This window comes from Primulina tabacum, chromosome 2 (assembly GCF_025594145.1).
Source record: "Primulina tabacum isolate GXHZ01 chromosome 2, ASM2559414v2, whole genome shotgun sequence".
Lineage (NCBI taxonomy): Eukaryota > Viridiplantae > Streptophyta > Magnoliopsida > Lamiales > Gesneriaceae > Primulina > Primulina tabacum.
In genome coordinates this window covers 51,981,465-51,995,311 of record NC_134551.1, presented here as the reverse complement: position 1 = coordinate 51,995,311, position 13,847 = coordinate 51,981,465, and the positions used below count along the sequence as shown (strand labels likewise).

The window sequence follows — 13,847 nt, the reverse complement described above, 5'->3', positions numbered from 1 at the left end:
AAATCCAACAATTTCATCGCAATCTCCATTAAATTAATCAAAGCTGACGTTGGGTAATCTCAGAGAAATAAAGGAAAATATCATATTGCCTCGTATAATCCTTTATATGAAATTAATGATATTTTAAAACCAGATGCTTATAAAAAAAAGTATAAATTTCTCGACAAATATGTCAGACTTTTAAAAGCTTAAAAATAAATTTACTTTTGCGCAAGATATTTTATATTTTTTTCCATGTTTTATGTAAAACAAAAACTTATATGAGATCGTCTTACAAAACAATTTTGTAGATTAATCTAATTCGAACCAATTTATGATAAAATATTACATTTTATGGTAAAAATATTACTTTTCAATTTAAATATAGACCGAATTAATCTGTTCAATTAATCTATCTTTTAATTTTGTGACATAGATCTTCGGTTTGACCCAATCAATAAAAAAATATTATTTTTTAATGTTATATTCATGATAATTTTATATATAAGATCAATTTATCCCATGGTTATAAAGACTTGATCATATTTTTCATTCTAGGAAACTCGATCTATCAAAATTTGACAATACTTTCCCCAAATTGTCATGGTTAACTTGATTTATAAATTTTAATTTAATAAAAAAATATGGTCATTATTATATATTGAAAAAATAAATTTCTAATTATACTAAGATAAAACAAAGACTTTGGTTTATAATTTTTTTGTATTAAAATTAAACATTTTATAAATAAAATTTATAGAATCAATTTATTTTTCTTAGTTGATAACAACGTATCAATATTATTAATAAATTAAATTTTACACTACGTCAATTTTTTTTTATCACACGAAAAATGAATTGTATCATACAGATTAAACACATGTGAAATCAAATTCATATTTAAACTAAGAAAAAAAACACGAGTGGTATTTTGTGAGACATATATCTTATTCGGATCATCCATTAAAAAATATTACTTTTTATGCTAAGATTATTACTTTTTATTGTCAATATCGGTAGGGTTGACTCGTCTTACTGATAAAGATTCGTGTGACAGTCTCACAAAAAACCTACTTTTAAACTAAAAAAAATAAAAAACCAAAAGTTGGATATCATAAATTAATTTGATTGAAAAATTTTAAATCTGATCTATTTATTAAAATAAAAAATATAATCAAAGATTTATCTATTTCCACATATTTTTTCAATGATATGTTTCCTAAATATATGTAACATTAATTTTAAAAAATCTGAGAAAGGGGAAAAATTTTTTAAAAAAGACATGATCGCCGTTAAAGTTGTCAGCTTTTAAAAGTTTGTCTTATTTTCCATTTCGTCCAAAAGTGTGGGAAAGCTGAGTGAATATTTTAATTTACAATCAATAATTACATTTTTTTTAATCCATTTTATTCTAATCAATATTTTTGAATAAAGAGATCATATTATATATTTATTTTGAGCAGGTCTTTTATGAAACTGCTCACGAATTTTTATCTATGAGACGGGTCAACTCTACCGATATTCAAACTAAAAAGTAATACTCTTAGCATAAAAAGTAATATTTTTTCATGGATGACCCAAATAAGAGATCCGTTTCACAAAATACGACCCGTGAGACCATCTCACACAACTTTTTATCATTTATTTTTGCCTCGAAAATAATATATTCTCACCGTAACGCTCATTACAAAATTGACTGAATTTTCCAATTAGTAATTCCACTGAAAGCAAGAAATCATACATTTATTACGAGCGGATGGGTCGCCACATGTATTATATTATATCACATTAAAATATACATTTATTTGGTGTAATAAATACTCAATCAATGGAGCAAAATGTACAACAGAGAAAATATGAAATGAGAGTGCTAACCTGCTTGTTGGGAACTCAATAAAGGCCTAAGATTTTCCACCAAGCAGCTCCGGACAATGCCCATATAACAATGTTGATCACAGCTATTGCTAAACCGAGTCTAAAAACGTCGCGAAGATCTACGTAACCGCCTGTGAACCGAAGGAAAAAAAGGACAATGAATCAAATATGTTAAAATTGTTAAGATTAATCTCAAAAATTAGCTCAAGGAGAGATGATTTTATCCAGCCGATGTGAGACAACTGACAAACATCATAATCCACAAGATTCAAATGTTTAAGGTTGATGTAAAAGAAACGTCCAAATTCACTCCAAAATACCTCCATAGTAGATAGCAGCCTGACCACTGCTATAATGTGTAATTGCACTGAAAAGATTGGTGTTGTATGCCAAAGCAAGTGTAGCCAACAAACTGGGAACTTTGGATGCTAAATGCATCGAAAGAAAGGCGGAGTACAGAGCTCCGACGTGGGCTGTTTGGCTTGCGAATAAATAATGGATGAAGAAGTACGTCGTCTGAAGTATACAAAACGCACCAAACCAGCCAACTGAGAGAGATTCAAGGAAATCTGCCACGCATTTAGACATCCAAGGTATGACACCGAGAGTTGTTAACTGTCCCGCCATTCCGACTAGTACCGCAAACCAAGCCAAGGTATCCCATGCTTGTTTCTCGCTTAAGCAGTCGTCCCAACCGAGGACTCCAAAGAGCAGGAGTAATGATAAACCGAGCATAGCAGCAATGACGCTAGTCATGTTGAGAGCTTCTCTGTACAGTTTATTGTTTCGTGTTAACATACTACACCGATCAGGGACTAAGAGGGACTTAAGAATTCAGAGCAAGATGATGGAACCAGTAGTACCAGATGTTATCGTAATCATATTATATGTAATAAGAAATCGACATATTTTCAAGATTTCCATAATTGAATGTGCAGATTCTCTGGGTTTGATAAAGCTTAGTATGTAGACAGGCATACCCTGCAATCCACAAAGCAACTGTGAGAAGCATTATTCCCATCAACACCCATTCATCACTCTTGATGCCACCCATCTGCTCCAACTTCCGTCTGGCCATAGCAGGAGCATCTGGGGTGGCCTTTATCTCCGGAGGATATATCTTATACACGATAATCGGAGTCGCTAAAAGAGATATTAGTGCAGGTATGACAGCTGACTTAAGCCAGGTGATCCATCGACTTGGAACGACAACGCCAAGACTCTCGGCTAATTTGATACACAACAGGTTTTGAGCTGCACCCGTCAGGAAAAGAGCAGTTGAGCTACTACTGCACTGTCACACATCAGAAACTAAAACTGTTCAATCACTTAGTCACATGTTAAGGGTTTGCAAGAGATTATTATAAGTCCTTCTCGACTTCTACGTACAATTCTCAAACGTTTCATTGGCTTTGAAATAAGCTCTTGCAAACATTACTTAAACATGACTTGGTGATTAGAGACGCCATTACTAAGGTGAGCTGATCATCTCTAGTCTCGTCTGAACAACTGAATCATTCATCATGAATTTTTTAAGTTGAAAAGGGGATTTAAATTTATTTATTTTAAAATTTCATATATAATTTAGTTCCCACATTAAAAAAAATAAAAAATTGGACAAGCCTACTCCACTGAATTTTTGTACGCCCTTTTTCTATGTGGTTCAAGATTCAAACTTTGTTTCGCATATCCTCCGGACAAGGGATGATTATTTACCAAGTGAACTCATATAACTATACGCAAAATAAAACTTAGTAAACCCAACAATTGAATTGTCGTTCAATCACGAAGAGCACTAGTTACTTACCTGAATCTGAGACTGAACGAGATACGCACCAAGCTTCCTGGACGAGACATCATTGGGAATACTATTGACAGCCATGGCCAAAGACTTGATGATGGGCAAGAAAATCCCACCAGCTCGAGCAGTAGAGCTCGGCATTGCGGGGCAAATCGCCGCCTCACCCAGAATCAGGCCATAAGACAAACCCAGTGTGCTCCTTCCTAGCCATCTCACGAACATCATGGCTATCCTATCCCCTAGACCAGTCTTCACAAACCCTCTAGAGAAGAAGAACGAAACGACGATCAGCCATATGACCTCGTTAGTGAAGGCTGTGAACGCGGCGGTGAAAGTGAGCGTTCTAGTGATGACTGTGGCGGTGAGGCAGACAAATGCCCAGGCGCCGACAGGCAATGGGCCGAGGATGAGGCCGGATATGGTGGTGGTGAAGATGGAGAGGAGGGACCAAGCTTTATAGGTGACGGCGTGAGGCTTGGGGACGGCGAAGCGTAGGATGAGGCCAAGGGTGATGGAGATCAGCAAGGGAAGTGGCCTTGCGCCTTTCCACTTGAGGTTGAGAATCCGGCGGCGGATGGTGGTGCTGGTAGTTGTGGCGGCGGTGGTGATGGGGAGGTGGTGGTGGGAGGGTGAGGATGGGGCTGACATTGGAATATTTGCTGAGAAGAATGAATGGAGTGGATGTGTGTGTGTGTATATTTTTTGAGAGGGAAAGTATGATTTGCATGCATGTTGACCCCTATTGTGAAGTTAACCTGCGGTGGAGACAATCGGTTGATTTTTTTTAAAAATAATTTTATTTGTTTTCCCCCCTGCAAAATGTTATTATTTGAATTAAAAAATGAATTTAAGTGTCATTATTATTTTTCAAAATTCGAATCAATTCAATCTAAACTATAATGTAATTATATTCTAGGGTTGATTTCAAAATTATATTAAATTGAATAATCATATTGATTGTATAAAATCTTTCAAACTGCTTCTATCAGAATATTTGATTTCAAATTACATAATGATCAATTTCATCGAAATATTTATAGTCAAGACGTTGTAATTTACAATATTTTAGAGAGAAAACTATGAAAAATTGACATAAAATTATTATTTATTATTTATTCATGAATCGGATCACTGAGATTTTTAAAAAAGCCTTTTATTTTTTTTATTTTTACTTCATTTTAATTGGAATCTCATGTCATACTAATGATCCGGGCTCACCCACAATTATCTGATTGTCGTTTTATACATATACGTGTGTGTGTACATTTAAAATGATATCTTTGGATGATTTCCAAATAATGTTGCTTTGGTTGCCTTTATATATGCAAAAATTTGTGTGAGACGGTCTCACGAGTTGTATTTTGTGAGACATATATCTTATTTGGGTCATCCATGAAAAATTATTAATTTTTATGCTTAGAATATTATTTTTTATTGTGAATATCGGTAGGTTGACCCGTCTCACAGATAAAAATTCGTGAGACCGTTTCACAAGAGACCTACTCTTGTATATATATATATATACACACACACACAATATTCAAGCTCTTTTTACCATCTTTTAAACATCGTGAGATTTACTTTATCCCAAAATATTATGTAATCATTCGTTTTGCTTTCTTTGGGTAGGCTTCTACATGTTTATAATATGATTATTTGCTAGCAATATATATTGTGTGGGCGTACATGGATTTGCTACTTTTGTTATTCAATGAGCCATAATGAATAACTACATATTTAATATTGTTTGTGCATCAAAAAGAGGGTATGAAAAAAAACTAAAATTATTATCGATGACTTTTCTAAGTGCATATTGTATTCATCACCTCTGTAAAATACAAGAAAATCATAAAACTCCACATTTATGATCAAAAATATTTTCAGACCCCATGTTTTTTCAACGAGTTCTACAACTGTTTTTTTTTTTTTTGGTAAACAAGGTTTTAGAGGTTAATTAATTGAGTTCTTGAAATGAAAATTTGTTCCACAGATATATTAGATATAAAATTTTCTAAAATTTGTTTTTTTTCCCATAAAACGTCTGGGTTTCTATGGGAAGAGATTATTATATTTTATGTGAAGTGGGGGTAGCCACACAAACTCATTCACGCACTTGGTCAAAAAGAGAAGAAAGTGGGGATCCTTGTAATGGCACTCGTTTGTAGAGATGTGGTGAACTTTTATTCCATTCCCTTCTATTTTTACTTATTTTTTGTCTGTTTCTTGTGCCAAAAGATCTTCTCCAACGCATGGTTGTCAGTAACATTCATGATTAATGAGTTGTTACTTCTTTTAATTTTTTATAATCAATACAAGATTTCTTTGCGTATAGGATGTCAAGTTCTGTGATTAACCTGTATTATATTATCTAAAAAGTGGCGTTAATGCTGGGAATTTATCATATGTTTAGCTATATTGGGTCCATATGACCAAGTGGAAAAAGGTCTTGCGTTCATTTTCCCTTTCATAATAAGGTCTATGAATAAGCTAACTAGAAAACTAATGCAGCTTATTTACAAAAATAGCTAAAACGCTAAAGTTTAAAAACCAATCAATATTTACATATTAATGATACATCGCGAGGTCGCCTTTCTGCATGCATGAGTTGGTAAGCAGCACGGAGAGCAACCACAGTTAATAAGAAGATTATATAAATACTCCTACTGACCTGAATCTCGGTTTAGTGTTAAATTAACGCCAATACTGCGCCCAGCGATGGATGGTTTCAACCATTTGAGGAAATAGTGCACTGACGCTTTCATTGATAAGATCCTGGAAAAAATGAATTGACTCCTCATCGTCTAAGTCCAGACGGAACTTTTCTTGAAGCTACATAAACAATGAAAAACATATTTACTCAGGGAAAGACATAAATTCTGTTCATTTTGGAAGCATAAAATTCATGAAAAAGGAGATATCACCTTAAGAATTCCTTTTTCAGGATCAGAAGCTATGTCAGGAATGTTTGAACCAGCCATTAAATGAAACAGATTTAAAGTTAAGTTGCTCGACTTCCTAAGAATGTTGTATGCTTCACAACAGTAGGATTTGAACCTCGTATAATACTGACTGCAAAGTAAAAGGGGAATGAGAAGATTTAAAAAATTGAAAAAATTAAAAATGTAATTGATTGGGTAGGCTTATATTTTTGGACAAATACCTTTCCGCTCCACCCATTGCTTCAACCATTTCTTTACAAAGTTTCATAGGCGGCGGAAAGGGCTTTGGATCTCTACCAAGAATAAAACCAAAATCCACATGAAAAAGTCGGCCATCATCTTGGAGAAGTAAATTATCAAGGTGCCTGTTAATCAAGAAGATACATAACTTTAGAGTTTCATTAATTAGAGTAAAAAACACAAGATGCTAGAAATACAGGCACAATGATTGCTATATTAAAATCACCTGTCACCAATGCCTAGAATATATGTGATAACTGAGTATCCAGCACAGCTTTTAATAAATGTTTCAAGACAAGTAGCAGTGATTCCAAATGGTCCATCTGGATCAGAGTGAAATTTTTGTAGATAGCTTGTAATACTTCGATGTTCTGACAGAATCTGGAAGAGTGAGGAAGAACAATTCAGAAATGATAATTAATACTGTTAAATGATGCATGCATCTTCAGAGTAGTATCTCTAATAGAATGCTAAATCAGAAAATTGTAATATGATCAATTATTTTATTCTACATGTCAACTTAATGAAGCAAGCGAAATTCTGATGCACTTAAATCCAAGTATATAAAGCTCATGAATCACGATGGCTCAGTGGCATGTCGAATTAGTTACCTGCGCCAAAGATTTGGATGGAATAAATTCAAGCATGCCCTCATCATGCCCCGTCGCCAACACTCTATATGGAGTCAAATGCAGGTCGAGATTCTCCAATTTAAGCAACCGATCCATTAATGATACCATTTGAATAACCTGTCATTAACTTTGAAACATTACACACAATCGCAAAGAAATCACCCTTTAAGTCAGAAAGTGCAGTTACAATTTGGGATCTACCTACCAATTGGTCTTGCCTGAGATCATCTCCTTTTTTAAATATGATCTTACAAATTCCTCCACTTGCAGTTCGAAAAGATAGCCGCAAAGGATTCAATGCACTTTTAAAAATTGATGATTCTGATGGTATGATTCCTGTTATAAGGACCCCAGGTGCTAGAGGTGATCGTATAGGCTGACAAAATAAAATTACCTCTTTAATTCCAAATACTTAGGGTGAGACTATGTTTAAGGTCATGGAACCGAGAGTGGAAAATAACATCCATGACATGTTTTGAACAGGTAAGAAGCACATGTATGTTGGACAAGCCACTAAAGGCAGTACCTCATCAAAATATGTGAGCTCACTTAGAAGGCCTGACAAGAGATGACGAAGCTTTTCAATCTTCTTCTGAGTTCCACCCTTCACATTTCTCACGTCTTTCATGATAGAACACAACTGAGCAGTCAATTCGGTCTCACGCACCAAACTCTGCCACAAATTCAAACCATCTTCATCACCATTAGCAGCAGGACCCAACTGATAAAATGTAAAACAGTCAGCCAACAATAACTAGACCAAAGAGAGGGCAAAAAGACAGCAGAACCATGTATCCAACAATGATGCTCAAGTATTTGTCAGGTATTGGTTGTGTTGTTTTATTCATAATACACACTTCAATAGTATTAAAAGTTCTCTTCCATGCCTGGCCACATCAAGACAAACGATAGATGAATTAAGATGTATCCACATATTTTGTCGGGCACAATGGCATGATGTCCAAATCAAGTAGCAAATACTATTTGTCAGAAACCAAAGACGCAGGGATGGAAACATAATTCACATTTTCTCGAACATTTTAAATAGTTAATAATCATGCAAATCTCTTTCCTACAGTGGGTGGCCAAACCACAAATACAAGTCAGCAAAAATAGCATTACAACATTGACGGAGCCTACCAAATGCTTCAGCAGGAACCAATCCACATCCAAAACAAAAACACACATGTAGAGAGAACTAAAAAAAGAAATTTCAACTCTAACAAAGAAGGGAAATTTCATACCTTCAAAATACTCTCTTCCAGAACCTCATAGGCACAATAGAAACGTCTTCCATATACAGGATCATGGAGTTCAACCGCAACATACCACCGGAAAAAGCTAGCCAATTCAATATTGCGTAATGCTGCATAATGATTCCCATGGACCTTAAAATGAGCTTGGAAATATCTCAAATCTGTACAAGTTTACAATATTTATTGCAAGAGGCTTACACCGTTGCACAAGGAAGTGACAAAGGCGCGACTTATCAGAACGTTCAAATCGAAGAGCTTGAACCAGTTGAAGTAGGTAGCACTGAAGCTCTTCATCACCAGCTCTCTCAAGTACACTCACTGCATATGCTCGGACCTATTGAAAAGTTCATATTAGTATTATGATTGTTTGTTTAGTACTTACTATATGGGCAAAGATTGAATATCTAAAAATGGCACCATGTTGTTGATTGGAACAATCATCACAAAGTTGGGCATAATGCTAGCATCATCACAACAATTTCAGAGTCAGTTTATAGTTTCTAATAGCACCTAAGCAACTCTTTTTCTTGAAGAGATGTCAACGAACTAATTCAATCCACATCCACAAAATAAAACGAATAGATTAATCAAATTCACTGATATATACCTGAGATTGTGAGGCCAAACAATCCTTGCACAAAGTGTCTCACCGTGAGTCTTTTGTAGTACTAGAACCAAATAATAGATAACCGCATACTGGAACTCGTATTTCCAACTTACAGGTAAAAACAAGTATCATGGATTCGTCACATGAATGTTGTGTTCCATTAACTCAAAAAAAAAAAAAAACAAGGTTTGACCAGGCACCAACCAAAAGAGTTTAATATTCCCCGAGCTTCAAACAAATAAACCAATATGATTCGCATAACTATGCTACTCAAACCACGATGGGAATGGAGTTACATGAAAATTTCTTAAACAACAAGACTTTGCTCTACAAAGAGAGAAAAAAATAAGGCAAAAATAAAATAGCCATTCCTGCTTAGCATGCATCAGTTTGTGGAACTGGTCTTGTCAGACGACATCTTTACACATAGTCTAAAAAATCACTAGCATAAAAGAATAAACCAAGAAAATGCAAAGAAGTCACATATTAACCTCTTCACTCTCAAAAACAGGAGACAGAAGTTCTAGTGCATCAGAAACATCAATTGTCTCCCACTTTCCCATCAGTTCCAAGGCCTGCTTCGCTTCCTGAAACCAACTCACATTTTTCATCAAGAGGAAAAGTGGAAAAAACTAGATTCACCCACTAACAAACCTAACCTAGCAAAAGCTTATAACACCTACTTTTTCCATTTGCTGAATACTCAACTATTGTCATGGTTGTAATATGAGACGAGAGTCACAGTACATTTCAAGAATTTCTCTACTACTTACCACGAGGAAGGGGGTTTGTGAGTGTATCCAATAAATCTATAACATGTAAGACAACTTTAACCTAATGATAGCATTAAAAACCAGATGACTTTTTATACATAAATATATGTTTCACAACAAATTACCTAAGAGATTTTCTGTAACAATACCTGAACGTCACTCCATTCTACACATCGTAAAAACTTTGTGAGAGCCCTCTTTTCTGACATCAATGAAAACCGGAATTTCCAGAGAAATTGCTTCTCCTCTCCACTTAAAGTCCTTGTAGGTGGATATTTGAGTATCCTTTGTATAAACCTAAATATTTACATGGTAGTTGTTTAGCTACAGCAGATAAAGTCAATGACATAAAAAAAGTAACAGTGCCTCCAATTGTGGCCGAATTAGGTCATACATAATTTTTATATGAAGTTAAAAACATGACTATTGACTAAAGGCTGGGGATATGGGCAGTCATATGATGCAAATAGACGCATCATCAACTGGTTAATTTTATATATATATATATAAACTGGTTAAAAAATTCTAATAGACAGATTAAGTGAAATGGAATACTCTGAACCAAGATATAGGTTCCTTAAAACATAAAACTATCTTTACTCCCTCAAAAGACAGATAAGACTTTCCCAGATGCACGAGAAATAGTAGTACATAACAATTAAACACCAGATAAGCACAGAACCAATGGATATAACATTTTGTCAAGTAATAGGGTTGGTTTGGAGCCAAGCCCTGAAAGACATCATGTGTATCATATCATATAGATAGAGACCCTTTTAGCAGAAATATAAAGCAAAAACTGATTAAAAGATGAAAGAACCAAAAACAGGAGTCAAGTTTTAGGATTTGTAAAACTTACTTTCTATCTGTAGAGCTTGGTTTAAGATCTCTGTCAATGATGCCACGATTTAAACTTCTTGCCAGCTTTAGCTGCTTGTGCTCGGAAGGGTTCATTTTTCCCACTTCAGGATCCCAAACTGTGACAAGCTCATTTGTTGAAACTATTGGAGAAGGCATTAAAAAATTTGCTCCGGACTCCTGCAGATCAAAGTAATTGAAGCTCAAATCTATAAGCACTTAATCAGCAATTAAATCATATTTATAACTAGTTCAACATGCTTTAAAAAAAATACTGGGCCGACGCAAGATAAGAATCAAACATTATAAAGTTGACACTGACAGTATGAACATGGTAGCTTCAAGACCTTAGTTCTTAAAGCGGTCGAATGCCATAAGGTTGCTCAAATAAACTGAAGCAAACCAAATTGTATCTCGTGCTTAAGTCAGTATCAAGTTTTACCATTCACTGGATGGCATAATATTGATGATGCAAAGTCGCAAACTGGCTGTGAGAACTTGTCAGAACCATACTGAAACGATGTTTTAACCTTTAAGTTGGTACTTGGTTATTTACTTAAACACACACTATGCTGCTTAAATAAACATAAGCACTGCTCAGCTTTTAATGCCAGCTTTCCATGAAAATAACCCTTTCTGCACAACCAGTTACTGAACAATTAGCTTAGTGGTGCAGATATTGGTTTCCGAACTCTTGAATTCTAGTTTCAAATCGCACCGTGTGCAATTTTGAAAGATAAATAGAGATGTCAACAAACCCTGGGCCAAGGTTATATTGGGAAAGATTAAACAGGACTCCTGCATTTGAGATGTTAGACACGAGCACATAGTCTTTGTTGTTTGAGTTGCTAGAAATGATGGTACAATCTTCATGAAATCTTGCACATGTAAGTCTTCAACCAGTTTATATGGTCTTGTTTATAGTTTACTCATTAGCTCCAATGTTTAGGTTTGGCTCTCGTTGTGAAACTTCATCCGCTATAATAGAATGAAGGACCACACGCTTTTGAAAGACTGATCATAAGAATGTCTCAACATTCTATTGTGCATTTTATTATATTAATTAATAAATTCTTTTATAAAGAAAAAGAACAATTAGAGTTCATGCCATACACCCAACCTTTAGACACAAGATTTTATTTTTAAAAAAGAAAATTATGAAGAGTTAATGATTTACACTTGCGATTCATGCATATAACAGAATATCAAAAGGTTCAAAAGAGATTCAGTCCGCACTGAAATTACCTGGAAAACCACTCGATGTTCAAAGCTGCAAAAGTCAACAACAAGATATAAATGAGAACTCCCGTTTTTACTATTCTCGCGGTCCTTAATTTTCTCCATGGATTTGAATGCAAGTCGATCCAGCCAATCAACTCTTTGAATCTGACCTCTCTCGTACTTATTTACAAGCTTTTCCAAACGCTCTAATTCTCCTCTCTCATCTTTTGGAACCTATCATCCTCCCAGAGGAGGCAATTAACAAAAACGATTCAAGGATAAAATTATTTAATTTGAATGGCATAATCATGATGACTTGTGACAGGTAAAACCTTTCCAGGAGTAGTTGTGTTTAAGGAGCCATCTGCCTCTTTGCCTGACCAAAGCCTAAGTTTATGCTTCCCAGTCTTGAGCTGTTTCTTCAGGTTAAACAGCCTAATGGTTGCCCCACCGACCGCTTCCTCATTTTCATTACACGAAACATCATAGACCTACATATGAAATATCATTGTCTGTTTAAAGAAGTTTAAGAAAAGGCAATATGTAAATATTAACTGTGAAATCTTCCTATGGAGTTCGATGCATTAATTCATCAATTAAGAACTAAAAATCACAGTCACAATTCACAAACTAACTTTTTGAAAAACATTGAACACGACAAAAGTCTAAACTTTAAGGGGGTTATAATGACTAAATTTGAAGACTTACAGATATACCAAGCTGTGAATTTGCTGTCAAATCCCGATATTTCGTACTCAGCGTGATCAGTTCATTCCAAGAAAATGATGGACCTGAGGTTTCCAACCTACAGTTTACAAAAAAGCCCATTAATTTGGGGGGGAAAAACACACCTCCAAGTCAAAAAAATAAAAACTTTATAAACAAGGAGCGAACCTTGTCCTCATCGGGAGTCCAAAAGGGGCGCCATCAATGTACAACATACACTCAACGTATAACTCCGGTTTCCTCTCATCTACCGTACAATCACCATCAGCTGAATAATTCAATTTATCCTATTACAATCAGTACTTCGAATTAAAGTTAACTAGAATCATACATGTCCCAAATAGAACTAGTAATAAATACCACAATCCGAAATACAGTACAACTTGCAGCGAGCCCATTTGATTTAATATTAACAAAAACCGCACTTCCATAATCACACAAAGGAACAATCAACATCATAATCATTCCAGACTAACACTTCGAATCCGTGCTCAAAAAAATTTACCCGAATCAGGAGGCTTGAGAGGAGGTAGTTTCCCTTCCAAACGTTCAATCTTGAAAGTGATAGGAAGATTAATGTCGCACGACAAGAAGAATCGGAATTCATTCACACTCATCGCTGCGACGAATTCACGGAAATTTACACGAACTCAGAGAAGAACTCCCCCCTGTAAACCGAACTCCCCCTCCAAACACTTTTGTGGCCCAAACTACAAATCTGTTGATTTTAGAACCCTAAATTGTAATATGATTTATTTATTGTTTACAAATAATAATCCAATAAAATAAAAAAAAAGGAATATCAAAATTTGTAGTTTTGATATAATATGTCGTCATAAATTCGACCATACCATGAGATGACATCATTTGTAGTTTTGATATAATATGTCAATTTTTTGTATTTTTCACGTTATATTGATGTATTCGACCAAATAAAACA

General features: G+C 34.8%; 2 protein-coding genes across 3 annotated transcripts; both read right to left on the bottom strand.

Annotated features, from left to right (window-relative positions):
* Nucleotides 1-1,738: 1,738 nt before the first annotated feature.
* LOC142538046 (dicarboxylate transporter 2.1, chloroplastic-like) lies at nt 1,739-4,339 on the bottom strand. The gene is made up of 4 exons (XM_075643488.1): nt 3,662-4,339; nt 2,835-3,148; nt 2,175-2,623; nt 1,739-1,985 (listed from the first exon to the last, which is right to left on the bottom strand). The coding sequence occupies exons 1-4, from the start codon at nt 4,301-4,303 to the stop codon at nt 1,870-1,872; spliced, it is 1,521 nt and encodes a 506-aa protein (XP_075499603.1). The 5' UTR covers nt 4,304-4,339; the 3' UTR covers nt 1,739-1,869.
* Nucleotides 4,340-6,089: 1,750 nt separating this feature from the next.
* LOC142536818 (phosphatidylinositol 3-kinase, root isoform) lies at nt 6,090-13,653 on the bottom strand. 2 transcript variants are annotated; one of them, XM_075642182.1, is made up of 17 exons: nt 13,413-13,653; nt 13,076-13,175; nt 12,890-12,986; nt 12,514-12,672; nt 12,206-12,415; nt 10,962-11,140; nt 10,252-10,399; nt 9,821-9,916; nt 8,921-9,056; nt 8,711-8,832; nt 7,993-8,187; nt 7,672-7,842; nt 7,446-7,583; nt 7,061-7,215; nt 6,816-6,959; nt 6,577-6,724; nt 6,090-6,484 (listed from the first exon to the last, which is right to left on the bottom strand). In XM_075642182.1, exons 1-17 carry the CDS (start codon nt 13,522-13,524, stop codon nt 6,347-6,349), a joined length of 2,448 nt encoding a protein of 815 aa, XP_075498297.1. In that variant the 5' UTR covers nt 13,525-13,653; the 3' UTR covers nt 6,090-6,346. The 2 variants fall into 2 exon arrangements, with proteins under 2 accessions (XP_075498297.1, XP_075498296.1); XM_075642181.1 differs by having other exon boundaries at nt 13,076-13,194; nt 13,413-13,652.
* Nucleotides 13,654-13,847: the final 194 nt, after the last annotated feature.

Bases quoted from the DNA above. Each gene is read 5' to 3' on its own strand.
- LOC142538046 (XM_075643488.1), bottom strand. From the start codon at position 4,303: ATGTCAGCCCCATCCTCACCCTCCCACCACCACCTCCCCATCACCACC. The intron at 3,149-3,661 runs GTAAGTAACTAG...GATGTGTGACAG, and splicing joins TCGTTCAGTCTCAGATTCAG to TGCAGTAGTAGCTCAACTGC. The intron at 1,986-2,174 runs GTATTTTGGAGT...TTCGGTTCACAG, and splicing joins GGCTGCTATCTACTATGGAG to GCGGTTACGTAGATCTTCGC.
- LOC142536818 (XM_075642181.1), bottom strand. From the start codon at position 13,514: ATGAATTCCGATTCTTCTTGTCGTGCGACATTAATCTTCCTATCACTT. The intron at 8,833-8,920 runs GTAAGCCTCTTG...ATCATTATGCAG, and splicing joins TCACTTCCTTGTGCAACGGT to CATTACGCAATATTGAATTG. The intron at 6,725-6,815 runs GTATTTGTCCAA...TTTACTTTGCAG, and splicing joins GCAATGGGTGGAGCGGAAAG to TCAGTATTATACGAGGTTCA.